Genomic DNA, 26,987 nt, shown 5'->3' with positions numbered 1-26,987 from the left:
GTACATATATACCATATCTTTAAAGATTTTATTTGTTTATCTGAGAGAGAGAGAGAAAGTGAGAGCATGAGCAGAGGGGAGGGGCAGAAGGAGAGGGAGAACCAGATGCCCAGCTGTGCAGGGAGCCTGAGACAGCACTCGATCTCAGGACCCTGAGCTCATGATCTGAGCCAAAGGCAGAAAGACGTTTAACAGACTGAACCACCCAGGCACCCCTATACCATAACTTTTTTAATCCATTCATCCATTGATGGACATTTAGGTTGTTTCCATGTCTTGGCTGTTGTTAATAATATTGTGGCGAACATAAGGGTGCACGTATCTTTTTAAACCAGTCTTTTTTTTTTTTTTTTTTTTTTTTTTTAATTTTTTATTTTTTTTAAACATATATTTTTATCCCCAGGGGTACAGGTCTGTGAATCACCAGGTTTACACACTTCACAGCACTCACCAAATCACATACCCTCCCCAATGTCCATAATCCCACCCCCTTCTCCCAAACCCCCTCCCCCCGGCAACCCTCAGTTTGTTGTGAGATTAAGAGTCACTTATGGTTTGTCTCCCTCCCAATCCCATCTTGTTTCATTGATTCTTCTACCCACTTAAGCCTCCATGTTGCATCACCACTTCCTCATATCAGGGAGATCATATGATAGTTGTCTTTCTCTGCTTGACTTATTTCGCTAATTTTTTTATTTTTCAGATAAATACCCAGAAGTGGAATTACCAGATCTTATGGTATTTCTATTTTTAATTTTTTGAGGAATCTCCGTTCTGTTTTTCACAGTGGCTGCACCAATTTACATTCCCACCAACAGAGCACGAGTGTCCTTTATCCTCCACATCCTTTCCAACACTTTCTGCTTCTTGCCTTTTTTTAAGATTTTATTTATTTGTTTTAGAGAGAACAAGAGCTTGAGCACAGAAAGGGACAGAGGGAGAGAATCTCAAGCAGACTCCACACCCAGAACAGAGCCCGATTCAGGGCCCAGTCTCACAATCCTGAGATTACAACATGAGCCAAAGTCAAGAGTTGCACACTTAACCAGCTGAGCCATCCAGGTGCCACATGTCATTTTGATAATAGCCATTCTAACCTAACCAGTGTGAGGTGAAATCTTATTGTTGTTTCAATGTGCATTTTCCTAACAATTTGATGCTGAACATCTTTTCATGTGCTTGTTGTCCATCTGTATTCTTTGAAAAAATGTCTATCTGAAAAAAATGTCTATTTCATGTGCCTGTTGTCCATCCGTATTCTTTGAAAAAATGTCTATCTGAAAAAATGTCTATTTCATGTGCCTGTTGTCCATCCGTATTCTTTGAAAAAATGTCTGATTTTCTGCTCATTTTTATTAAATTTTTTTTTCAGTGTTCCAAAATTCATTGGTTATGCTCCATGCAATATGTGCCCTTCATAATACCCACTACCAGGATCACCCAACGCCCCACACCCCTCTTCTCCAAAAACCTCAGTTTGTTTCTCAGAGTCCACAGTCACTCATGGTTCATCTCCCTCTCCGATTTCTCCCCCTCACTCCTCCTCTCCATCTCCCAATGTCTTCCCTGTTATTCCTTATGCTGCACAAGTAAGTGAAACCATATGATAATTGACTCTCTGCTTGACTTATTTCACTCAGCATAATCTCTTCCAGTCCCGTCCATGTGAGATACAAAAGTTGGGTATTCATCTTTTCTGATGGAGACATACTACTCCATTGTCTATATGGACCATATATTCTTTAACCATTCGTCCGTTGAAGGGCATCTTTGTTCTTTCCACAGTTTGGTGACTGTGGCCATTGCTGCTATGAACATTGGAGTACGGATGGCCCTTCTTTTCACTTTTCTGTTCATTTTTTAATCAGATTGTTTATTTTCATTGGTGGTGAGTTTTATGAGTTCTTTATATATTTTAGATGTTAATACCTTGTTGGATATGTGATTTTCAAACTTCTTCCATTCAGTTGGTTGTCTTTTCATTTTGATGATGTTTTCTCTCGCTGTACGAAAGCTTTCTACTTTGGTAAAATCCCATTTTTTAATTTTTTCTTTTGTTTCTTAATTATTATTTTTTTTCTATTAGACCTTGTATGGTTGAGGATCAGAGGGTTGCCTGTTCTGCTTTTTCTGGACGTTATGCAAATCCAGGTGGTCTTCTAAATTTCCTCTCAGCTGACAATGCAAACCAAGTTTACTTTCACTCAACAAACTGGTTTATCTATTTGGGCATGCCTTCTCAACTTATGATGAACAGAATAAAGGAGAATGTAATTCACCAACAGGGAAAGAAAGTTGCTAATGAAAAATAGGACAAAAAAGGAAAATGGAAATGTAGGGTTACATACCCCACCAGTTTCAGAGCTCACTTTGAACTTGACAAGTAGTCAGTCAGTAGTTGCCACTTCGAGTGGGATATTTGGGTATCAGAAATACCACAGGCTGCCAAACAATACCTCCTGCTTACTACTGTATACAATTTCTCTGTTGGAGTTTGCCCCTTTACTTTCAGGCTTTGATCCTACTTTAAAACATAAATCCTTCATGGAAGTGTTACAATTAAGCTTTACTCTGTCACGGGCAGTCTAGTATGAGTAAAGGGGTTGATGTGGAGGGAGGATTTGTACTAGGAAAAGGACATAGAACTGGGACACTGAGTGGGGAGCATCTTCTGTTCACTGACTCCCAAATTAGCTAAGGTCCCATCCTAATAATGTAGCTGCAGGGAAGAGAAGATTTGCAGAGGGTCAGCTCTTAATTAAAAGGAAACTTAAACAAACACAATTATGAGGAATGAAGACCTCAGGGAAATCTTAATTTGCCAAGGGTGAATTGGGCCGGGTGTGGGTGAGTATTTGTTTTTATCCTGTTCCATAAAATCCACAGACTGACATCCATATGCAAGCACAGAGAGGTTCTTGATCTTTCCATCTTGAACTCCTCACACACAGAAGAGTTTCTGCATTAGCACCTCAAATGTAGACAATTGCTATATCGATTTTGGTGGAAATCAAACGTGTTTAAATCAAGTTAAAACAAAAACAAACAGCAAAATGACAAAATGTGGGTTCAAGTGTTCTATCAGAATATTTCCATGAATTCTTTTTAAAGAAAAGTACATGTGGGGGCGCCTGAGTGGCTCAGTGGGTTAAAGCCTCTGCTTTCGGCTCAGGTCATGATCCCAGGGTCCTTGGATGGAGCCCCATATCGGGCTCTCTGCTCGGCAGGGAGCCTGCTTCCCTTCCTCTTTCTCTGCCTGCCTCTGCCTACTTGTGATCCCTCTCTGTCACATAAACAAAATCCTTTAAAAAAATTTTTTTTTAAGTACATTTGTGGGGTGCCTGGGTGGCACAGTCAGCTAAATGTCTGACTCTTGATTTTGGCTCAGGTCATGATCTTAGGGTTGTGAGATGGAGCCTCATGCGCTCTGTGCTCAGTGGGAGCCTGCATGAGGATTCTCTGTCTCCCTCTGCCCCGCCTCCCACTCATTCTCTCTCATCTTCTCTCCCTAAATAAATAAGTAAATCTTTAAAAAAAATACATTTGTAATATGAATAAACATACCCTAAAGTATTGGGTTTGAGTTCAGATTTTTGAATATCAGGTTTCTTAGATATGGCAACACTTAATCCAGACTAACTGAATTGGGCTTCTCTTCTCTCTCTCCTCTGTCTCTATTTTTCTGCTCTGCACTTGTATCTCAGAAACCACCTCATACTCCATATGTAGTTTCCCCCATTCACTTACTTTGCCACAATACACAAGAAAAATTTATCTGAACTTCCATGGAGACTAAAAAAGTTGTGAGAAATGAAGAGTGGCTCACATAAGTTTTGGATTTAAAGCTCAGATGAACACTCAAATAAGAGCAGAAGAGAAATTTCATTTGTCTCTTTCCATCTCACATAATTTTTTGAAGAATAAGAATATTAATTTCATAAAATATTACACTTCTGTTCATTAAAACATGTCACAGACAACATTAAATGTCAAATAAACTGAATTAAAATATATGTGACATATAGTACAGACACTTAATATTGTTAATATATTAGGACCCTTATGAATCAACAAGAAAGCCTGGCTGACTCAGTCAGTAGAGCGTGTAACTCTTGAACTCAGGGTCATGAGTTCAAGCCACACATTGGAAACAGAGCCTATTTAAAAAACTAGTAAAAAGGAAAATAATTTTAAAAAGAAAAAAAAGAACACCATTAGTATCACAGTAGAAATCTGAACAAAGGAAATAAACAGGAAATTATCAAAATAATAAACATGGACACAAAATTTTTTTAAATCATTAATTTTACTAACAATCAAAAATTGTTAATAAGAAAACAAATATCTTTATGTCTTCCTATCAAATGGGTACATGTCTTATTCAATGCTAGCAAAAGGGCAGAGAGACAAGTACTCTTGTATTCTGGTGATGGAAACATAAAGTGGTTCAACCTTTCTGGAGACCAATTTGGCAATATGTATGAAAAGCCTTAAAAATGTCCATAAATGTTTGAGCTGATATTACTACTTCTAGACATTTATCCTGTGGAAATAATTAGAGATGCTATATAAATGTTGTTATCACAGCATTATTTGTAATAAGGAGAGATTAGAAACAATCGAAATTTTCATATTGGAGAATGGTTAAATAAATTAAATATGTCTAAGAAATGGAATATTATACAGCCATTAAAATCATGTCTGAAAACATTGAATAACATAAAATGACATTCAAGATACAATGTTAGCTTTTTAAAGACAACAGAAATAGTAAAATCCATTTTACTGAAAAAAGAGCATGTGATATATTTATATAAAATAAAATGGAAAGAATATATCAAATATTAACAGTGGTTATCCTCGAGGAACAGTCACCTGTACTTGTATTTTATTTTTGTTACTTTTTGTGTCTTTTCAAATGTCCAAAATAAGCACATATTAATTTTATACATAGAAAGAAAAACACAGATGCTACCTCAGAAGAAGAAAGACATTTGTAAAGTGCTTTGAACACATTAGGGTCTGCTTACCACGTACTCAATGTTCGCAGATTCCTCATCTACCACAGGAAGAAGCGATTCATAACCCTGGCATTATGGCCTTCCCCCCTTGCTTTCATACTTTCGTTTGCTTATTTCTGGAGGACATATATCCCTTCTTGGATCATGCTTTTCTCACCCAGAACTTTTCCACCAGTCATGAAGGATACATAAGAAAGAAACCTGGTTCTGGGGTGCTTGGATGGCTCAGTCAAGTGTCCTACTCTTGATTTCAGCCAAGTCATGATCTCGTGGTCCTAAGATCAAGCCCTACATTGGGCTCCTCACTCAGTGTGGAGTCTGCTTGTCCCTCTGCCTCCCCTACTTGCTCCCTTGCTCTCTCTTTCTCTAATACATACATACATACATACATACATACATACATATATACATACATAAAATCTTAAAAAAAAAAAAAGAGAGAGAAAGAAAGAGAGAGAAACCTGCTTCCACATACCCCACTGTATTGGGTAGTCATTAGGAGGTCAATAGTACATGAAAATCATCTGGGGAATTTAAAATAAAATAAAGCAAAGCCTGGGTCCAGGGTGAGGTTTGGATATCCATTTTTTTAAGCTTCCAAGGTGATTATAATGTGCAGCCAGAGTCGAGAGCCACAGAGGTAAGTAAAGATGCAGAAAAATAGAGCAATGCTTCCTTCAGCTGAATTCAGTTGAATAACAGGCAAGATGGACACTGACCCCACACTCCGCTGGCCTCTGAGACACCCACCAGCTACCAGCTGTTCATTTGTTAAATGTTATAGCCTAAAGATCATAAAGCACATCACCAACTTTCAGAGCCATCTCACATGACCCTATGAGATGGACAGACCTCAAAACAATGCTCAACATTCGTTTCCCTTTCCTTCCAAACTGGCTTGTATGAAGCCACTGCTAAAATCTAACTGTGTTAACTGGAGGGGTAACACATTAAACCATGAGCCATTCTTACACTGACACCTGGAAAAGGACAGAATGCTGGGAGAAAGGGACAGAGAACAGGCAAGTTTATCATTCTTCTGTTTTTAGATCAAATACGAAATTTGTTCAGCATGGAGCAGTTTTTCATTTCGTTTGTATAGTGAGCAAAATCCTGACCTTCTTTCCCCCTGTGAAAATGATTTTGACAATTGTAGATTTGAGATATTTTTGTATCTGCTGCCATCCCTGCCATGAGGTCAACCCAGTAGTCACAGATTGAATTCCCTGGGAGCAGCTTCTGAGATGGAGATCAGCATGCTAAAGTTTCTCGGGGAGTATCTTCACTACCGCCACTTGTGGGAGAAAGTAAAAGAAAGAAGTGGGTTTGAGCAGAAGGAGGAGCTGGGCTGTGGTGCTGTCCTCACGAGGCCTCCGCCTACCCTTCAGGGGGCTCTGAAGTTGGGATGGCCCTTTAGAGTTATTGCATCTGGGCTAAAGGGGTTGTGCCTTTATACCCTGTAACAAGCAGGCGTTGGATGCGGCTGCTCTGGGAAAGGAGCATTACTTGAAGCTAGGCAGCTTTCTTCAGCCAAAAACCTTTCCAGAAGCTGAAGGAATAAGCCCTTTGGTGCTGAAGGGGGATCTGGTGGTATAGCACAGCATCCCTACACTCACCTTCCCCACAATGGCTTCCTTGTTTAGCAAGGGTGGCCCAGGGACCAGTCCAGTAGGATTGAACTGGAGGTTCATAGTTTGGGCTGGTTCTTTATCCATAATCACCTTGCCGCCCCTCTACTGTCCTGCTTCCTGCATTATCTTGGTTGAACACAGAAGACAATCCAGCATTCGCCCAGTTACCTGTGGTAACATCCAGTCTTTAAAATGAGGAAGAAGGGGTGCCTAGGTGACTCAGTCAGTGAAGCATCTGCCTTTGGATCAGTTCATGATCTCCGGGTCCTGGGATCAAGCTCCACATCAGACTTCCTACTCAGTGGAGAATTTGCTTCTCTCTCTTTCTCTTTCTATTTCTCTCTCTTTTTCCATCCCCTTCTTCCTCTCTTTCTCCGCATCTCTTGTTCTCGCTCTTTGTCTCAAATAAATAAAGAAAATATTTTTTAAAAAATAAAATGAAGAAGAAAAAGAAGGTGGACAGCAACAGTGGTCTGGAATCAAGATGAGAGAATATGCTGCTCAAACAAAAGTAGCTTTCAGTTGGGCATGCCAAAGCTCACACAGAGTGGAGGACAATTCTAAAGCTGCTAAAACAGCAGGCTTATTTTTAAAAAGCCAGGGCTTTGTTAAGCACCTCACCTCCTACAAGCACCAACGCCTGCTTTGACTCTGTCTCCAGCAACGAACTTTTCTTTCTTTTTTTTTTTTTTTCCACCCTCAAACTCATATTTACTCTCTTCGGGCAACTGCAACAGGGAACAGTCAAACTATATAATAAATTAGGTACGAAAACAAATAAGAGCTTTGGGGGAGGTTACTCACAGATATATACTAAATTGAGGTTGGGGTGCCTGGGTGGCTCAGTGGGTTAAGCCGCTGCCTTCGGCTCAGGTCATGATCTCAGGGTCCTGGGATCAAGCCCAGCATCGGGCTCTCTGCTCAGCAGGGAGCCTGCTTCCCTTCCTCTCTCTCTCTCTGCCTTCCTCTCTGTCTACTTGTGATCTCTGTCAAATAAATAAATAAAAATCTTTAAGTTGAGGTGATCATTGCCCCCAGGGCTGTCAAGTACGTAGCCATGTGCCCCAGTGGACACAGGGAAACTCTGCATGGTGAAAAACACTGCAGTATGAAGCCATAGTGCTGACTTGCTGAGAAAATATAAGCAAGGCTCATTGCCCAGAAGGGCCCAGATGCCAGCTCATTAAAAAAATCAGGGGTTTTCTCAATTTAAGTTTTGAATAGGTAGGGCACTCACGTGATTCAAAGAACAAAAGTACACAAAGATTTATGAAATCAGTGTTTCTTAAGAGACCACTTATTGGTGGCAGTAGGCAGCATACAAAGCTATGCTCATCTGTCACCTGTGTCTTCCAGGAGCTTACCTTCAGAGAAGACAGCATGAATCATATTTTTTCATCTTTTTTTTAAGATTATTTATTTATTTTACAGACAGAAATCACAAGTAGGCAGAGAGGAAAGCAGAGAGAGAGGAGGAAGCAGGCTCCCTGCCGAGCAGAGAGCCCGATGCAGGACTCGATCCCATGACCCTGAGATCATGACCCGAGCTGAATGCAGAGGCTTAACCCACTGAGCCACCCAGGCACCCCATAGTTTTTCATTTTTATTGTTGTTGTGCTTACAGAAAATAATAACTCATTCTTTTAGGATAGTCAAACATTCCATAAATAAGGATTGGTGCAAATAGGACTTATTGATAATCCCAAACCTCAGAGATAACTACTGCCAACTCCTTTGAATTCTTCCTATACATATACAAATAGATGAGGCTTTTCTTTACAAAAATAGAATTATAGTATAAGTGCTATTCTCAGCTTTCTTCTCCATAAAAGTATACTCAGAAGTCCTTTCTTCTGTTATCTAAACATTAGGCCATCTTTTTAACAGCAGCATAGCATTCCAAGCATCTGTACTAGAATTTATTTATACAGTTTTATTTGGAATTTTTAAACACCTGTCATACAGTCCTCCTAATCAACTTCTTTGTTACTTAGAACTGATTTCCTTTACTTTTAAGCCTACTCATCTCTGGAGAAATGAGTGAGAGTTCAGTTAGGGAAGCTTCATGAGGGAGGAAAGTCATCCACAAAGGTCTATAGGTAGCAGAAAAAGAGACACCAGTATAGTTGCCTTGAGCAGGTAACAATGAGAGTACTGGATACATGTGCAAAACCATCTTCCAGATTTGAGTGAATGTAAAAACAGAAGAGAAATACAAACTGGTATGAGGTGAGGAATTAAAGAAAGGGAGACAAAAGCAGGTTGGAATGGAACAAATTTTGATACATGGTAAATGAGCTGTTACATGGCAAAGCTTTTATGGTGAGAACCAACATGTTTTAATTGAATCCGAGCTTGGTGTCAATTAATAGTATAATGTGGCGATTTAAAAATATTAGCAATCCATTTGATGTTTTCTTTGAAGATATATCTGTTCATGTCTTCTGCCCATTTTTGGTGTGATTATCTGTTTTGTGTGTGTTGAGTTTGAGGAGTTCTTTATAGATCTTGGATATCAGCCCTTTGTCTGTACTGTCATTTGCGAGTATCTTCTCCCATTCATGGGTTGCCTCTTTGTTTTGCTGACTGTTTGCTGTGCAGAAGCTTTTGATCTTGATAAAGTCCCAAAAGTTCATTTTCGCTTTTGTTTCCTTTGCCTTTGGAGACATATCTTGAAAGAAGTTGCTGTGGCCAGTGTCGAAGAGGTTACTTCCTATGGTGTCCTCTAGGATTCTGATGGATTCCTTCCTCACATTGAGGTCTTTGTGTATGGTGTAAGAGAATGGTCAAGTTTCATTTTTCTACACATAGCTGTCTAATTTTCCCAGCACCATTTATTGAAGAGACTGTCTTTTTTCACTGGATATTTTTTCCTGCTTTGTTGAAGATTATTTGACCATAAAGTTGAGGGTCCATATTTGGGCTCTCTACTCTGTTCCACTGGTCTATGTGTCTGTTTTGTGCCAGTATCATGCTGTCTTGGTGATCACAGCTTTGTAGTAAAGCTTAAAATCAGGCAACATGATACCCCCCAGTTCTGTTTTTCTTTTTCAACATTTCCTTAGCAATTCAGGGTCTCTTCTGGTTCCATTCAAATTTTAGATTTCTGCCTTCGGCTCAGATCATGATCCCAGGGTCCTGGGATCAAGCCCCACATCAGGCTCTCTGCTCCGTGAGGAGCCTACTTCTTCCTCTCTCTCTCTCTCTGCCTGCCTCTCTACCTACTTGTGATCTCTGTCTGTCAAGTAAATACATAAAATCTTTTTAAAATTTTTAGATTTCTTTGTTCCAGCTCTTTGAAAAACGCCACTGGTATTTTGATCGGGATGGCATTGAAAGTATAGATTGCTCTAGGCAGTATGGACAATTTAACAATGTTTATTCTTCCAATCCATGAGCATGGAATGCTTTTCCATCTTTTTGTGTCTTCTCCAATGTCTTTCATGAGTGTTCTGTAGTTCCTCAAGCACAGATCCTTTACCTCTTTGTTTAGGTTTATTCCCAGGTATCTTATGGTTCTCAGTGCTATCATAAATGGAATCGATTCTCTAATTTCCCTTTCTATATTTTCACTGTTAGTGTATAAGAAAGCAACTAATTTTTGTGCAGTGACTTTGTATCCTGCCACATTACTGAATTGCTGTATGAGTTCTAGTAGATTGGAGGTGGAGTCCTTTGGGTTTTCCATAAAAAGTATCATGTCATCTGCAAAGAGAGAGAGTTTGACTTCTTCTTTGCCAATTTGAATACCTTTTATTTCTTTTTGTTGTCTAATTGCTAAGACTTCTAGTACTATGTTGAACAACAGTGTCCAGAGTGGGCATCCTTGTCGTGTTCCTGATCTCAAAGGGAAGGCTGCCAGCTTTTCCCCATTGAAAATGATATTTGCTGTGGGTTTTTCATAGATAGATTTTATGAAGTTGAGGACTGTTCCCTGTATCCCTATACTTTCAAGTGTTTTAATCAGGAACGGATGCTGCATCTTGTCAAATGCTTTTTCTGCATCAATTGAAAGGCCCATGTGGTTCTTCTCTCTTCTATTTCTGATTTGTTCTATCACATTGATTGATTTGCGAATGTTGACCCACCCTTCAGAGAGATTCAAATCAAAACCACATTGAGATACCACCTTACCCCAGTTAGAATGGCCAAAATTAATAAGACAGTAGTGTTGGAGAGGATATGGAGAAAGGGGAGCCCTCTTACACTGTTGGTGAAAATGCAAGTTGGTGCAGCCACTTTGGAAAATAGTGTGGATGTTCCTTAAGAAATTAAAAATAGAGCTAACCCTATGACCCTGCAATTGCACTACTGGGTATTTACCCCAAAGATACAGATGTAGTGAAAAGAAGGGCCATCTTTACCCCAATGTTCATAGCAGCAATGGCCACAGTCACCAAACTGTGGAAAGAGCCAAGATGTCCTTCAACAGATGAATGGTTAAAGAAGATGTGGTCCATATATACAATGGAGTATTATGCCTCCATCAGAAAGGATGAATACCCAACTCTTGTATCAACATGGACGAGACTGGAGGAGATTATGCTGAGTGAATAAGTCAAGCAGAGACAGTCAATTATCATATGGTTACACTTACTTGTGGAGCATAAGGAGTAACACAGAGGACATTGGGTGAAGGAGAGAAGTGAGGGGGGGAAATCGGAGGGGAAAATGAACCATGAGAGACTGTAGACTCTGAGAAACAAACTGAGGGTTTTGGAGGGGAGGGGTATTGGGGGTTGGGAGGGCCTGGTGGTGGATATTAAGGAGGGCACATATTGCATGGAGCACTGAGTGTGGTACATAAACAATGAATCTTGGAACACTGAAAAAATTAAATTAAATTTTAAAAAAATATTAGCAATCCTGGGGCACCTGGCTGTCTCAGTCTGTTGAGCATCTGCCTTCAGCTCAGGTCATGATCTCAGGATTCTGGAATGAAGCCTTTGCATCAGGCTTCCTGCTCAGTGGTCAGTCTGCTTTTCTCCCTCTGCCTTTTCTCCCTCTACCACTCCCCCTGCCTGTGCTCTCTCGTTGGTACTCTCTCTCAAATAAATAAAATCCTTAAACATTTTTTAAATAAATAAAAATATTAACAATCCTAGGCTGCCAAAATAACAGCCCAAATCAAAGCAGGCAATAATCCCATTGTCATCCACACTGGTCAGATCACATCTGATTTATCCAGGTCAATAAAATATTGACAAATAACCATAAGAGAGAGACTGAACAGTGAGGGAACTTATCATCATGTTGTAAAAATAACTATTGTAGTATTGGGACATCTCTTGTCTGAAGAAAAGAAAAATAAGGGAAGATACATTATCTGTCATTAAAAAATGTATGCAGCCATCAAAAGAAATGAAATGTTGTCATTTGTGATGACATGGATGGAACTAGAGGGTATCATCTTAGCGAAATAAGTCAACCGGATAAAGACAACTATCATCCGATCTCCCTGATATGAGGAAGTGGAGACGCAACATGGGGGGTTAAGGGGGTAGGAGAAGAATCAATGAAACAAGATGGGCTTGGGAGGGAGACAAACCATAAGTGACTCTTAATTTCACAAAACAAACTGAGGGTTGCTGGGGGGAGGGGGGTTGGGAGAAGGGGGGTGTGGTTATGGACATTGGAGAGGGTATGTGCTATGGTGAGTGCTGTGAAGTGTGTAAACCTGGCGATTCACAGACCTGTACCCCTGGGGATAAAAATACATTATATGTCTATTTTAAAAATTAATTAATTAATTGATTGATTAGATTTTTTTAAAGTTATAAAAAAAATTTTTAAAAATGTGGACTGCCATATGGAAAAGAGATTAAAGTTCTCTGTGTCACTCTAAGTAGTGAAATAGGACTAGAAAATAGAAATGGTAGGAGTATAGATTTTGATGGGGCACCTGGGTGGCTCAGTCAGTTAAGCATCTTCCTTCGGCTCAGATCATGATCCTGGGGTCCTGGGATTAAGCCCCACATCCAGCTCCCAGCTTCCTGTTCCCAGAACAGGAAGACTGATTCTCCCTCTCCTCCCCGTTCATGTACTCGCTTGCTATCCCTGTCTCTCTCAAATAGATAAAATCTTTTTAAAAAAAAAAAAAGTAGATTTTGACTCAATACTCAAGAAACCTTGTCTTTTGCTAAAGGATCTTTTAAAAAGTTTGAACATATCAGAGACTTCCTGATGTCGTTTCCTTTCCATTATTATTCAGCCATACTTTCTTCATAATAGTACAGAAGTAAAATTCAACCTCGTCCTTGCTGAATTTCATAAATTCTTAATTAGTAGGATTCAAAACAATGAGACTTTATTGTACACTGCTTAAGAAAGATTTTCAAATATTTTAATCTCCTTCTTCCTGTTTATTTTTTAATCCCATGCTTTGGCCCACCATGTGCCCTCAAGTCCCACTGAAGCAGAGAGCACACAGAAAACCCACACAAAAATGTAAATCTGAGAAATAAATATGCGTGGTTGGTTTAAAAAGAGTAAGAATTAACATTTAAAGCAATGGTAATTTACTCTGATCTGTAATTTTGAGCTCCTATGCTGAAATTGCTCATTTGGAAATTACCAAGTGCTTGGGTCTCATTTGTGATCTTCTTCCTGCATACACCCAGCACACAAAGGAGTCATAATGACCGGCTGAGTCACTGCTGCCATCTCCCTAAAGCATGCTCTCCAAATGTCAATACCATTTTCTATGGTGCTGTGATGAAGATTCCCGACCATAGCTTGCTTACATTACAGGACGGGTCCTGGAATGTGTTCAAAGGGCACATGATCTTCGTCTGTCCTCCATCGCTCCACTGGCCAAAGGGTCATGCCACAGATCATTCTGGCTTTGCAGATCACTCCCGTTACCCATTTCCATTAGTTATTGCCTAAATATAAATGGAAAACAATTAAATTTATGGGAAGAAGGGAGCTGCTTTTGACTGGATCCTCCAAAAATGATATCTATACTCAATGAAATTACACTCAGATTATGAATTCCTACCAGAAGCAAAAATATAGACCTGATAGAATATTAGAGACATAAGTACTTGAAAAGACCAGTAAATAGAAAACCCTGTGCTATTCTGCTTTAAGACATACTGCTCTTCCCAACTTCTCAAACCCCACCTCCAAAAGCGTTGCCCAGAATTCAAACATCACATCTTTTCCATCTTTCCCATTCAGCATAGATCCAGGGTGTTAGTAGTTAATAGTTGTCAGATGTAAATTAACTAAAAAGGAACCAATAATCCCTAGTAAATTTAATTTAAAAAGGGGAAGAACTGAGGAAGACTTAACATGATTGAACTTTTTTATAATTCTAGGATCAAAGGACCAGTATGATACCTTTGTTAGAAATTGTGTTTGTCAGGTTTTCTTAGTTCTTTTACTTGAGAGACATAATTTATCTTGCTGGATAGTCATAATCATGTAAGAACCAACCATGTTATAAGGTTCTATCTCTACATACACTGTCTCGTTCCGAAAAAATGTTTAGTGGAAGATCAAAACGGGAGCTGCAACAGGAAACATTGAGGCCAAAAACAAGGAAAAAGCTTTAGCATTCATTCCATAGATGTTTTTGATAATGCATGTCAATCAAAATAGTTAGGTACTATAATTCAGCTATGATTGCTTGAATCTGGCCCAGCTTGGTGCCCACGAGTTGTAGAATCTTCCTTAAATCAATATAGAGGGTGCCCGGGTGGCTCATTCGGGTAATCATCTCCCTTTGACTCAGGTCATGATCTCGGGAGATCCCTTCTCGGTGGGGAGTCTGCTTCTCCCTCTCCCCTGCTCATTCTATCTCATAAATAAATAAATAAAATCTTTTTAAAAATAAAGATAGAGATGCTGACTGCCTGGATGGTCAAGTCTGGAGTCATGAGTAAGCCTGCTTCCCACAGTGTGTAAGATATGAAGGGACCCAACGGACTGTAATAAAGACACATAGAACCTTTAATACAGGAAGAGTTTAAAAAGAAAAACATCATCGTTTTTCTTCTTTCAGGATTTTCCATTCTCCAAGCGATTATGGAAGCAGCAGTGCAAAACAACTGGCAAGTGACAGCCAGATCTGTGGGAAACATAAAAGACGTCCAAGAATTCCGGCGCATCATTGAAGAAATGGACAGGAGGCAGGAAAAACGATACCTGATTGACTGTGAAGTCGAAAGGATTAACACAATTTTGGAACAGGTACATTTGAGATTTATTCCACCCCCAACCAACACGCTAAATCATAAACCTTAGGCAGCTCCCATATCTGCTAATAAATTAAATAGCCAACAGACTAGATAGGCCAACAGTTTTTGATAGTTTCTCTAATCTTTTTTCTTCCCCAGTGGCTGCAGGAAAAAAAAAAAAAACTAAGCTGTTGAAAATTGCATACCATAATTAATCTGGAAGTCTCTGCAATTTAATGCTACCTATCACACTTCTGTTTCTAGATCGCTGACTACTTCAAAGTAATCCCCTTCTTTTTCCATACCTCCCTCCCAGCGCTGACCAGACAAGGGATTAGGCAGGACAGAAGGGAAGGGTTTTGTTTCCTGGGGCGCGGGTAGTTGCAGAGTGTCAATGGAGTCCTCCCTAGGTTCGAATTTGTGGATATTTTTGTAGAATAGTCCTCCGGTTCCAGAGAAAGACAGAGAGAATGTGTACACGTAATTTAGACCCTTTTGTAAGATGACATACAAGAGAAAAAAAGTGTTTATGGCTTTTAAAATGTGAACAAATTGAAAAAGAATTGGATTGGGGGAAGAATACAATTCAATGGGCCCAAATGTTTTCATTACCAAGCTTGGGTATTTAAATTTAAGACTAAAAAATATTGGAAAAAATGTTTCACCCTAAGCCAGATGAATACTCTGTTTCAAATTGAAATGTCGTGAAAGTTTATTATTTTCCTTAGAAGTCTCAATTTTCCAGTTAATAACAGAGTGCCTGTGCTGCCATAAACAAAACTGTAGAGGAAACATTTCCATTTTAATTCGATCCCAGTGTACCTGGGGCCAAAACAGCTTTGGAGATTGAAATAATAGTGAGCAGCCATTGACTGGGAGAGCTGTTTTTATAGCAAATTAAATATTAACAATTTGTCAGATATCCCCCATAAGAAGACAATGCAAATAATAATAATAATAATAATAATAATAATAATAATAATAATAATAGGGAAGGGAAAGGAAGAGGAGAGAGAAATGGAGGGAGAGAGATTGAGAAAGAGAGGAAGGAGGAGTGAAATTGCTGAGCCTGCATCATGGAGATATGAAGCCACCCCCTTCCTGAGAACGGCATCACCTCTAGTGAAACGCATCTCACAGGAAATCTAGAGCATACCCTGGCTAAATCAAATTTCCCAACTAACATTCTCTTGAGCTATCCAAATGATCCACCCCTCCCTTCTAAAAAAAAAAAAAAAAAGCCTTTGATTTTCTTAGATCTTGAAAGTGAAGAATCAGGTCAGTGATGGTGGTATATGTACTACATGCCCTCTAAAATTTTATACCAAAATAGCCTTTTAGTGGGTGACCTACTTAATAGCCTAAAGCACAGGAACATCTTCCTTGTTGTACTTTGTTTTCCTTCTTTTGTATCAGGAACTTTGGTTTCTTGAATATGTCATATTCAGTTAAGTCTTCTAGGTTTTGTAGGGTCTTACACTGGAGGTTGGGATTTTTCAGCATGATGTAATAGAAAACGCAGTGGGTGGAGCTCTGAATTTTATGTAGCTGTGTGGTCTTGAACAATGAAAATATCTGTGCCTCAGTTTTCTCATCTACATCACAGGGAAAAATAAAGCATGCTCTATCTCCCATGATTGGTATAATTGCTCCAAGAGACATAAACTGTTATGTCTGGAAAAAAAAAAGTCATTATTACCAAGCTTTCAGGAAAACTAAGCTAACATTATTCAAAAACCCCTTTCTCTCTTTTCATGTATCACTTTCTATCTTCCTTTCTTCTATATGTGCATTCACAGTATCCCTCAATATACTTCCTATACAATTTTTCTGAACAAGGTTCAAAGAAAGGTTTTAGCAACATCCAGGTAAGGCTAAAGAGTTCATTTCACTTATTCTTTTCCCCTCTTTCAAAGAATTGTTATAGAACTACCAACTCAATGTTTTCTCTGCCATTTAAGGAATTTCTCCTACTATGAGGTAGGCGCCACAATTGTCTTATTCGCAGTCATATTTCTAGTGTCCAAAAGAGTACCTGGCACATAGTGATGGATGGGTGGGTGGATGAATGAATGGATGGATGAATGAATGAATATTGAACCAGCACATTCTTAGTAAGTTTCACTATGATTTTGCAGTGCTTCCAACAAGAGGCAAAAAATTGCCTGCAGCCACATAAGATTACTAAAGCACACATTTCCTAAAGGTTCAAGATGGGGGTTCTCTGCTCAAACCTATACCTGATGATATCATAAATTTGCCATAATTTATTTTTTATATAAAAATAGATTTCTCATTAAACAAATTATTTAAATTAAGCAACAAATTCAACATAATGCTTCTTTAGGGGAAAATTTGAAAAAATTAACTGAATGTTAAGATACAGAGATGTCACTTTTTTTGTTGGTTCCTAACCATTCTTTTGACAAATTTATCCTAATTCACAATACAGATCCTGGTTAGAATGATGGCATTTATAATTCAATCATTACCATGTTCTTATAAAATATGGCCATATCCTCTAAGGGTGTTTTCAACTTTGATTGAGGTGATTTTCATAAAAGAAAACCACAAATGATACTTCATGCCACTGTCTGGGGTAGAAGAGCTTGTTACACCAACATAACATAAATCCCTGCAGATTTGATTTTGGCATAAAGTTTGTATTGTACTCTATATCCCATGGGTGTGAATGAAAAGACATCAATATGGTGCAATTTTTCAAATATAAACAGGTCTCCAATATAGTGCTATATAGCATAATCTCCCCATTTTATGATATAGGTTCTGATTTCCCTGTGAATGTTCAAACCCTTAGAGGGTAAATACGAATTCTTCTAACAGGAATTCTTCTAACAAGAATTCTAATAGAATTCTTCTAACATGTCTTTCCAAAGCTTTTTCTTGAACTCTTTCCAACTCTCAGACAACAGCAGAAAAAAAAAAAAAAAGACTCAAAAGAGGTACTAATATCACTATTTAACAGTTCAACTCTAAGGGAAGTATTCACACTTAACACCTCTAAGAATTAACATAGAAAAAAGACCTAGAGACAGATGAAAGAAACGATGAAAGATAGTCAGGGTTCACAGAGAATATTTAGAAACTGCGGATTTTGAATCTAAAAATGAAGAGCACTTTGTACAGGAAGATTTAGGTGTACTAGGCTGAATGAAGCACTGACCTGACCAGATACAGCATTCCTATTACTGTACTGTGTTCATGAGGCCCTCCTTGTTGGTGGACAGCTGCCTTCCTGCAATGACAAATCTAAACATTCACTTTGGAAAAGGTTGCCTCTCATGGACTTACCTCCCTGTGACAGAATAGATCCTTCCTCCCCGTAGCATATACATGTGGACTGCTTTTAAAAGTCTGGGCCCATAACATGATATGGCTCTGTTCCACATTTTAACTTTATTTGGGGAGGCAGCAGAACAGAGAGTTTCAGAACGTGGACTTTGGAGCCAGTCGGCATGGATTCTGTCACTAGGTGGGTGACCCGGGGCAAGTTGTTCAACTCTCTGTGCCTCCATTTCCTGGTTGTAAAATGGGAATGGTAACTGCCCATTAATGACTTAATAATATAGGCAAAGCTTTTAGAAGATGTCTGACACATGGTGTTTGGGTAGTGCTTTGGTGCTGAATGACGTGTTTTCACATACATTATCTCATTTGAGCATCACTATGGGAGGCAGGCAGGGCAGATGTGTATATCCCAAATTAACAGATGATAAATGGACACTTCGTGACACTTCCATGATTTGTCCAAATGTGGTGCTCCGCTCTTTCCTAGTAAGTGGCAAAGCAGGGACGAAACTCAGGTCTTCTCACTCCTAGTCCAGTGCTCTTGCCCCTACACTGACCCACTTTCCTTAATTTCTAAGCCATTTATTAAATATTTAGTCAAAGCCAAATCCTAGATTAGGTTTGTTCATCAGATTATGTTGTAAAACACTTGCAAAGCAATGGGAGAAGATCCAGAGTGGAGCAGCAAAAAATGATTAAAGCATTAGAAAATGGGCCCTATAAGGAAAGGCTACCTGGTGTTTGGGCTGTTAAGGCTGGTGAAAGAGAACTAAAAGGCAGTTTCATCACCATCCTCAAGTATAAAGAGTTATCATAAAGAGGACACTGGCCAAACCACTCTGCCTGCCTGAGGACAAGACCAGAGCAAATGAGCTTAACTAGGACTAGAGAGAGAATCAAAATTTAAAAGGACTCATTACAAGGAGAGAAGAAACCGGAAGAAAGTAAAAGCTCACCAGTTGAGGCAATATGGATGTGGGGCTATTCCAGAGTAGGAAAAAGTCAAATCTAGAAAGTTTTAAGATTGTTTTTGAGAACAGACTAATATTCTGAGCTAATCCTGTCTGTTGCCAAGTAAATAACATTTTAGAAGATTTATTTTAATGAACAGATAAGGGTATTTCCCAAGTTGCCTTTCCATTGGATATCTAAAAGTTTGTCTCTTTAAAGGCATTTAAACATCCCCCTTAGGGCTTTATTGTGTTTTAATTATTTTCATAGATAATTCAAAGGGAAATCTCAGGTTAGCCCCTATTTGAATTACGGCATATGCAAACTTGGTGGGGCCCAAACCAATTTGTGGCAATGTGCTACTCTCAGGAAAAATACAGATTATATGATTTCTCCTGGAAATATTTCAGGCAAAAATCACCTCATTGTGGATGATGTGAAAGGAACACTTCTTAAGGACAGAATCCTAAAGCAGGTCAATCCTTCAGGCTCCTTTCATTTGAGAACTCTGTCACTTCAAAGACAGTAATTTTAAGAATGAAACATCCAAGTTAGGAAGTCAGGTCTCTAAAAGTAACAATTTAAGCAAGATGAACACTATTAGGGGCCTTTCTAAAGTATGAGGCTATCACACAAAAGAGGCCGTGCTCACTCCAAAGTGTATGTAGCAATTGGGGTCACTAGAGCACTGTTGCCTATGGCTAGACCTAGGTCAAGTGAATTAAAAATGTTAGATAGCCTTATGCCTACTCCTGGCCTCACTCTCCACTCAGCACAGAGTGGTACCATCCAGTTGCTCCCCTCTGTTTTCTCCCCCTTTGCCCCAGCCCTAACTCTCAACGTTCCTTATGGAACATTTAGCTGACATACCAGTCCACGAGACAGTTTGTGTTAGCATTCCCTCTTTCTGGAAGATTTTGTTTATGGTAAGAGTTGAATAAACACCAGCCTGGTAATCAGATAGGCTTGACTTCAAATCCTAGCTCTATTATTTCTCTTTTGCATGACTTTGAAAAAAGTGACTTAATTTCTTTGAGGCTCAACTTTCTTATCTTGAAAGACCATTCCACTCCCTTCCTTTCATGTGATCCTCATGTGTTATGAGGATCAGATAAGATCTGATGGATCTGTGGAGAGCACCTGGCACAGCGTTTGCATCCAGTAGGCACTCAATAACCAGTAACCATAGTTGTTTGTCCACTAGAAGGAAGTCTTCATGCTTGCAAAAATTAGTTGCTGAGGGAATGTTGTTGCTCAGTGTCTTCGTGGATTTTCCAAGATATCAGTTCAATCTAAGGTCTCAAGATGAGAACAGAGTTTTAAGACCTAGCCTCCGGTCTCACTAATATGAGTTTAGCACGTTAGACAACCTCTCTATTTTCCTTACCAGTATAACATTGGGTAACACACAGTGACTGATAAGCTCAAGGACTACCTGAGAATTAACTAGATTTTTCAGTATCACTTAAAATAATTAAAGGCATTAAAACCTTCAACCACCTATGACAACTGGGCATTTTTAATTACAAATAGGGATCAAGTGGTTACCAAGTTCCAGATACCACTTTAATCAATGTGTGTGGGTATGTATGTTTATATATCTCATGTGAGTTAATCCTCATATTAGCCCTATAAGGTATATGAGGATATTATCTCCATTTTACAGATGTGGAAACTGAGACATAGAGGTCATGCAGCTAATAACTGGTGGAGCCATAATTTGAACCCAGGGGGTTTGACTCCAAAGGCTGTGAATCACTGCACTCATCAGCCTTGGGTCTGACTGAGGTTTTCAAGCCAAGTAGATTCAACCAGAGTTTGTAAGAGATAAGCATCTTGATGAGGCCTAGAACAGCTTTGTTTACAACAACCATTGATAAACAACAAGCATTTCACAGATATTTTCTCCACTTGATGAGGATCTATATTCCATTAACACACGGAATTGTAAATAAGCCCCTTAACCCCACCCTTTGGTGAAAAGCTCATTTATAACAAACAAGTTCATTTACTTATGGGACCAAAACAACCTATGCAATGGGCCCCCTCAAAAGTAGGAATAAATTGTGAGAGATACTTTATCAGAGCAACTAGCATTCCCATCTGTGTGTAATTCTCAGGTAAAGAACCACAATCTCCATTATATTACCCCAATTGCCCTAGATGTTGCCTATTTCCTACTTCTCTTGCTAGGGAATAAGCTGAATGTAAAATTCAGGAAGGAAAATTCTGGAAGACAGCTCCTCTTCCCTCCATTAACCTCCAGAAAACCAAGCATAAAATAGGACTCGTTCTGGGAAAGTATAAATGCCCACGGGATAAGTGTTTGAGGTGGGTGCTGAGCTTTTCTCAGCTGCTAGATTTGAGAATGTTCTTCACTCCTACCCAATATCACCCTTAAATCCAAGTGAGAGGAGCCACTACCTTGAGCTCCATGTTGCAAACACTAAAACACAGAGACAGGATTTTTTGTCTTTTGGGTATTGGGAGTTTTTGAACAGTTAGTAGCTGGTGAGACATCAGGAAAAAAGGGGAGAGGGACACATAAGCCAAACTGGACTCCCCATATCAGGGCACAAAGGCCTATGGGGTTAAGGCGGAGTAGGGCAAGGGCAGGAGCAATGAAGGAGAAATTGACAACTTATGCCATAGGAAACAAGAGAAAAACGACTAATTTTTTTTCAATTTATTTATTTTCAGAAAAACAGTATTCATTATTTTTTCACCATACCCAGTGCTCCATGCAATCCGTGCCCTCTATAATACCCACCACCTGGTACCCCAACCTCCCACCCCCCGCCACTTCAAACCCCTCAGATTGTTTTTCAGAGTCCATAGTCTCTCATGATTCACCTCCCCTTCTAATTTACCCCAACTCCCTTCTCCTCTCTAACACCCCTTGTCCTCCATGATATTTGTTATGCTCCACAAATAAGTGAAACCATATGATAATTGACTCTCTCTGCTTGACTTATTTCACTCAGCATAATCTCTTCCAGTTAGAATGGCCAAAATTAACAAAACAGGAAACAACATGTGTTGGAGAGGATGTGGAGAAAGGGGAACCCTCTTATACTGTTGGTGGGAATGCAAGTTGGTGCAGCCTCTTTGGAGAACAGTGTGGAGATTCCTCAAGGAATTAAAAATAGAACTTCCCTATGACCCTACCATTGCACTCCTGGGTATTTACCCCAAAGATACAGATGTCGTGAAAAGAAGGGCCATCTGTACCCCAATGTTTATAGCAGCAATGGCCACGGTCGCCAAACTATGGAAAGAACCAAGATGCCCTTCAACGGACGAATGGATAAGGAAGATGTGTTCCAAAAATGACTAATTTTGTTTACAATTGGCCTCCTCAAGTCACCCTAAGCAAAGAATCTTGGCAGATATGTTTCTCCAGATAACTGTGCTCCCTCCCTCTGCACTACTTGAATGATGTAGTTTTGGAAGACATGTGGAATTTCTTGGCATCTCCAAGTCAGAAAAGTGAGGCTTGGGGCTGGCAACTTGCTGTCCTTGGCTTCTTGGAGAATTTGACAGGTCCACCCCATCCCAGCTTCAGGTGGGTCCAGCCACAAGGCAGGAGTTCTGAGCTTAGGACTCCGATTCCATCCCATCCTGCTCTGCCCCAGCAGACTGTGTGAATCTCACAAGTAGTAGCTCTGGCCTGGGAGAGAGCCTGAGTCCTTGAGCATTCTGATCTATTTCAAGAGCATGGCCGGCAGAGCTTTGGGTGTGTGAAGGATTTCAATCTAAAATGGAACTAGAGGATCTGAAATGGAAAATCTCATGCATGTGCCTTCAGGAAAATGAAACTTAATAATTGAGAGGACTAATCTCCCATAAATGCCTGACTTCACAAAAAACCAGAACCTCTCTCCTGACCAATGAATATCCATCAAGAATCTCTTTTCAGCCTCAAGCCAATGAACTTATTGCTGGGACACTGACCAGACTTCCTCACTCTTTGCACTCCTTGTGCACAAATACTGCCTACCCCATACCCTAGACAGACTCACCTGAAGCATGCTACAGTTTGCATTTCCTAGAATAGTACTCCTTCTGCTATTCCTGAACAAACTCAATTTCTGGCCATTTGAGCTTGCCTCAGTTTATTTCTTTATTTGGGGTGACAGGGAGATACTCAAGCAGGCCAAGGCATACCTTGTTTTTGGACATTTTAACATTTAAATATAGGGTATGTGGTCCTCCATTTGTATTCCTGCCATGGGTTCAAAAACATTAGGGGTGAGCCTGCTCCTATTCACCTATATCTCTCATACCTAAAAACATAAATGCTCTGTCAAAATGTCCAGTTTATTCCAGAAGAGTAGGTTTTTCTGAACACTCTAGGCTCATTCAGTATAAATGTAGCTCTTCCAGTCATCTATCATATTTGTTTGGTGAGGCAGATTAGGGAGGGTGCTTTTTCACAGTAATAGAATCTCTTCCTGACTAGCTAAGATGCTATGGGAAGTTAATCAGGTATCTGGTAAAACTGGGATAGAGAGTGATATGCCCATCACTCTTGGAAGATTTTTATCCTACTCTGTCTCTCAGAGGTGGGTACAGGCTACTTCAGAGAATCCTCCTGCTACTTTCATATCTTTTGTTTTATTCCATAGATATTCCTTTTTACCCTATCCAAATTCCAAAGGAGAAGATGGTTGGGGGACATGGTTAAGATAAATTATGGGTCTGGAGGGACAGTGAAAGAGAAGTAAATTATTCAATTTTCTCCTCCTTTCCATGCCCACTGCCACAACATACTCTCAAGAACTATGTTTGTTCAATTCCTTTCTTTTTTTAAGATTTTATTTATTTATTTTTGGGGGAGAGCATGGGTGGGGGGTAGGACAGAGGCAGAGGGTGAGAAAGGATGTCAAACAGACTTCATTTTGAGCACAGGGCCTGATGTGGGGCTCCATCTCACAATCCGGAGATCATGACCTGAGCCAAAATCATGAGTTGGATGCTTAACCAACTGAGCCACCCAGGAGCCCCTGGTCAATTCCTTTTCAACACTAGGGTTTGTCTAAGAAAGATTCTCTATGCTTAGACTTCCAGAGTTCTTCTAGAGACCTCCTTTCAGAGACATAGTTACAAGCTGAAAGCTAAACATTTTTCTTCCATTATATGGTAGTGGTCCTATACACTTATTTCTATGTCTTCCATGACTTTCAGATATATGGTGGGCTGGTACAGGATAGGAGATAGTACAGTGACACTGGAGACCCCTTGAACCAAAGCAAGGCACTCTTTATTTACTAGCCTGTGACTACAGGTGGACTAAATGAGAAGTATTTCAGAATCTTTAAACAAAAAGACACATAAGGGATTTGGTAGGTGTTATTTACCTGGATTTCTAAGGGTATCTGAGATTGTATCCCCATGATAGAGAAACAAGGGCCACATAGAATGGGATCTCTTAGAATGGAGAAATAATTGCTTACCTATCTAAGAAATCACTGCACAATTAGGAGGTAACTCATGAAGAAAAAAAAAGAAGGCAAAAGGATCAGACCTCTGGAACAGGCTTTGTAATTTACATGGAACACTTCCAAGGCAAGGGTCAATCAACTGTTCTGAGGTTAACCTCACACAAGGGCTTATATTAGAGTACTATACTAGGCACTATGAGAAGAAACAGAAGTTCTTCTTCTTTCCCTTTTAAGATCCGTAACAGCCCCTAGTAATGTAAATCAAATGAGAGAGCAGCATATCTCAACAAATGTAAAATAACATAATAAAGACAAGGTACGTATGTGCTGGTAGAATAAAAGGAATTATAAAAACCCACAGCTGTTTTTTGCATATGAGTTAATTCATCAGAGAATGTAACGTCAAAGTGTTTCCAAGACCTATGTCTTTCCATCTTCTTCCCCCAGGAACATGGTAAGGCCCAATTAAAAAAAGAGAGAGAGAGAGAGAGGCCACATTTCTCTTTGTTTCTCCCTTCTTCCCAGTCTCCTAATGGCCATACTTCCAGACATAGATAACCAAACAAACTCATTGGCCTTTCTTCATCTCTTGATGTATTTTACAAGATGTTCCCTTTCTTTTCCCACATCCAGCCATTCAAGTTTTCTCCCTGAAATGAAATTGGCTGCCTCAAACATCCTTTTCAGGGACCTTTCTCAATTACTTCACCAATTATGATGTCCTGTGGTCTCTATTTCTTACCCTACTGACATGATGATTTAAAGCGATTACTTAACATATATTGTACCTTAATAAATATTCTGAATCAAAAATGCACCACAAAATTGCAAACAGTGTCCCAAAAATAGAACTTATGGTTGGATTTCTTAAAGATACTGACAGCTGACATTGTTTCTCTTAAATCCAGCTTAACATCTGGCCTCCAGACCCTACGTGAATGGGCAGAGCCACACACTTATACTTGCAATAAAGGTCTTCCAGGTGTTAGGTGATTTCAGCACTCACTGGCAGCCTTAAACAAACTTGTTCCCTAAGCTGCAAAGATATTTATCCTAAGAGTTAGTAGCAGACACCCCACTCTATATTTAGAGATTTTATCTTCAGCTTATTAAAAAGGATAGTCTGATTCTCTGGTCATACTTCACACTAGACTGGCTAGACTGGCTTTGTGACTATTTAGAAACAAATCCCCTCTGGGAAAATAAAGAGAAAAAACTCATTCAAGATCATTACTTTGAAACAGCAAGACACTTGTTTATTTCAGATGATAGAAGGGTTGGTCTCAAAAAGAAACAGCTCTTGCTCAACCAACAGTTCCCTCCCCTTATTTTAAAAAATTGTATCTAATTATTTGCTTGATTATTTCCTATGAGGTTTGAGGGTTTTATTTTTAAAAATCAACACAAATTTGAATTAATTTTCATTAGGGAACCTCATGGATTCCTTGGGATGACTGGAGACATCTTAGAGTTTTATAAAGAGGAGTACAGAGGCCTGGAGGCAGACCTGGGTTCTAGCCCCAAGCTGTAGAACTCCAAGGGGTCACTTAATCCCTCTGTGCCTCCAATTCCTAAACTGTAAAATGACTGTGTTCTATATGATGGTCCCTCCGAGGTCCAACAGGCTATGATTCCCAGAGCGGTGAAAAACAGGGTAGGCAATTCAAGAAATATTGAATCCCAACCCATGCTACCATACATCATTCTAGATATGGGCAGGGGGGGAAGACATGTCTTTCATGCTATACTAGTAGGGGTGATAAGGCAATACAATCATTCTGGAAGGCAGAGTATGATAAGTATCTAAAACTATGTGAGTCAACTTTCCTGCTTTCTCGGATGGCCAGGCTGGTGGCCATCACAGAATGTTTCTTTGCTGACTGTGACTCTTGCAAACCTCAGTATCAGTAAGCTTTGCTTAGCCTTGGAGACACAGATGGAGGGGGGAATTGAGATGCTATGCCCCAAGGCCAGTAAACACCTGGAAGTTTATCATTTACCTCTCTCCTTAGAGTACAGATTAACAAATGCTCCCGTTAATAGGATTTTCTGGTTAATGAAAGTTATGCACTTATGTATAGGCAAATATCACATCAGCCCTTATATCTGAAAAATGATAAAATAATATCTGGAATATGACTGGGGAAAATTCCTGTCAGGAATTTCTGGTAGTTGGCTTCTGATTAACTGCAGTTTGTTCATCACAAACCTATCATAAGGTCCCTGTTATAACCTTATCCACTGTCATACTCCTGCTCATGTGTCCTTCACACATAGCAATGTAGAGTAGATTACAGTAAAAATTTATTCAATCATTGAAAATAGAGCTACGCTACTACCCAGCAATCACACTACTGGGTATATATGTTAAAGATACAAACGTGGTGCTCCAAAGGGGCACGTGCACCCGAATGTTTATAGCAGCAATGTCCACAATAGCTAAACTGT

At 39.5% G+C, this 26,987-nt stretch overlaps 1 protein-coding gene across 1 annotated transcript in view; it reads left to right on the top strand.

Moving 5' to 3' along the window:
- Positions 1-26,987, top strand: part of LOC132006667 (glutamate receptor 3) — a 227,928-nt gene that overhangs the window by 122,849 nt on the left and 78,092 nt on the right. The window contains exon 4 of the mRNA XM_059384587.1: positions 14,661-14,848. Coding sequence (XP_059240570.1) covers positions 14,661-14,848 — 188 coding nt within the window. The remainder of the gene's footprint in view (positions 1-14,660; positions 14,849-26,987) is intronic.

This window comes from Mustela nigripes, chromosome X, assembly GCF_022355385.1.
Source record: "Mustela nigripes isolate SB6536 chromosome X, MUSNIG.SB6536, whole genome shotgun sequence".
NCBI classification, from domain to species: domain Eukaryota; kingdom Metazoa; phylum Chordata; class Mammalia; order Carnivora; family Mustelidae; genus Mustela; species Mustela nigripes.
The sequence above is the reverse complement of the archived record's forward strand: the minus strand, read 5'-3'. Positions and strand labels throughout refer to the sequence as shown.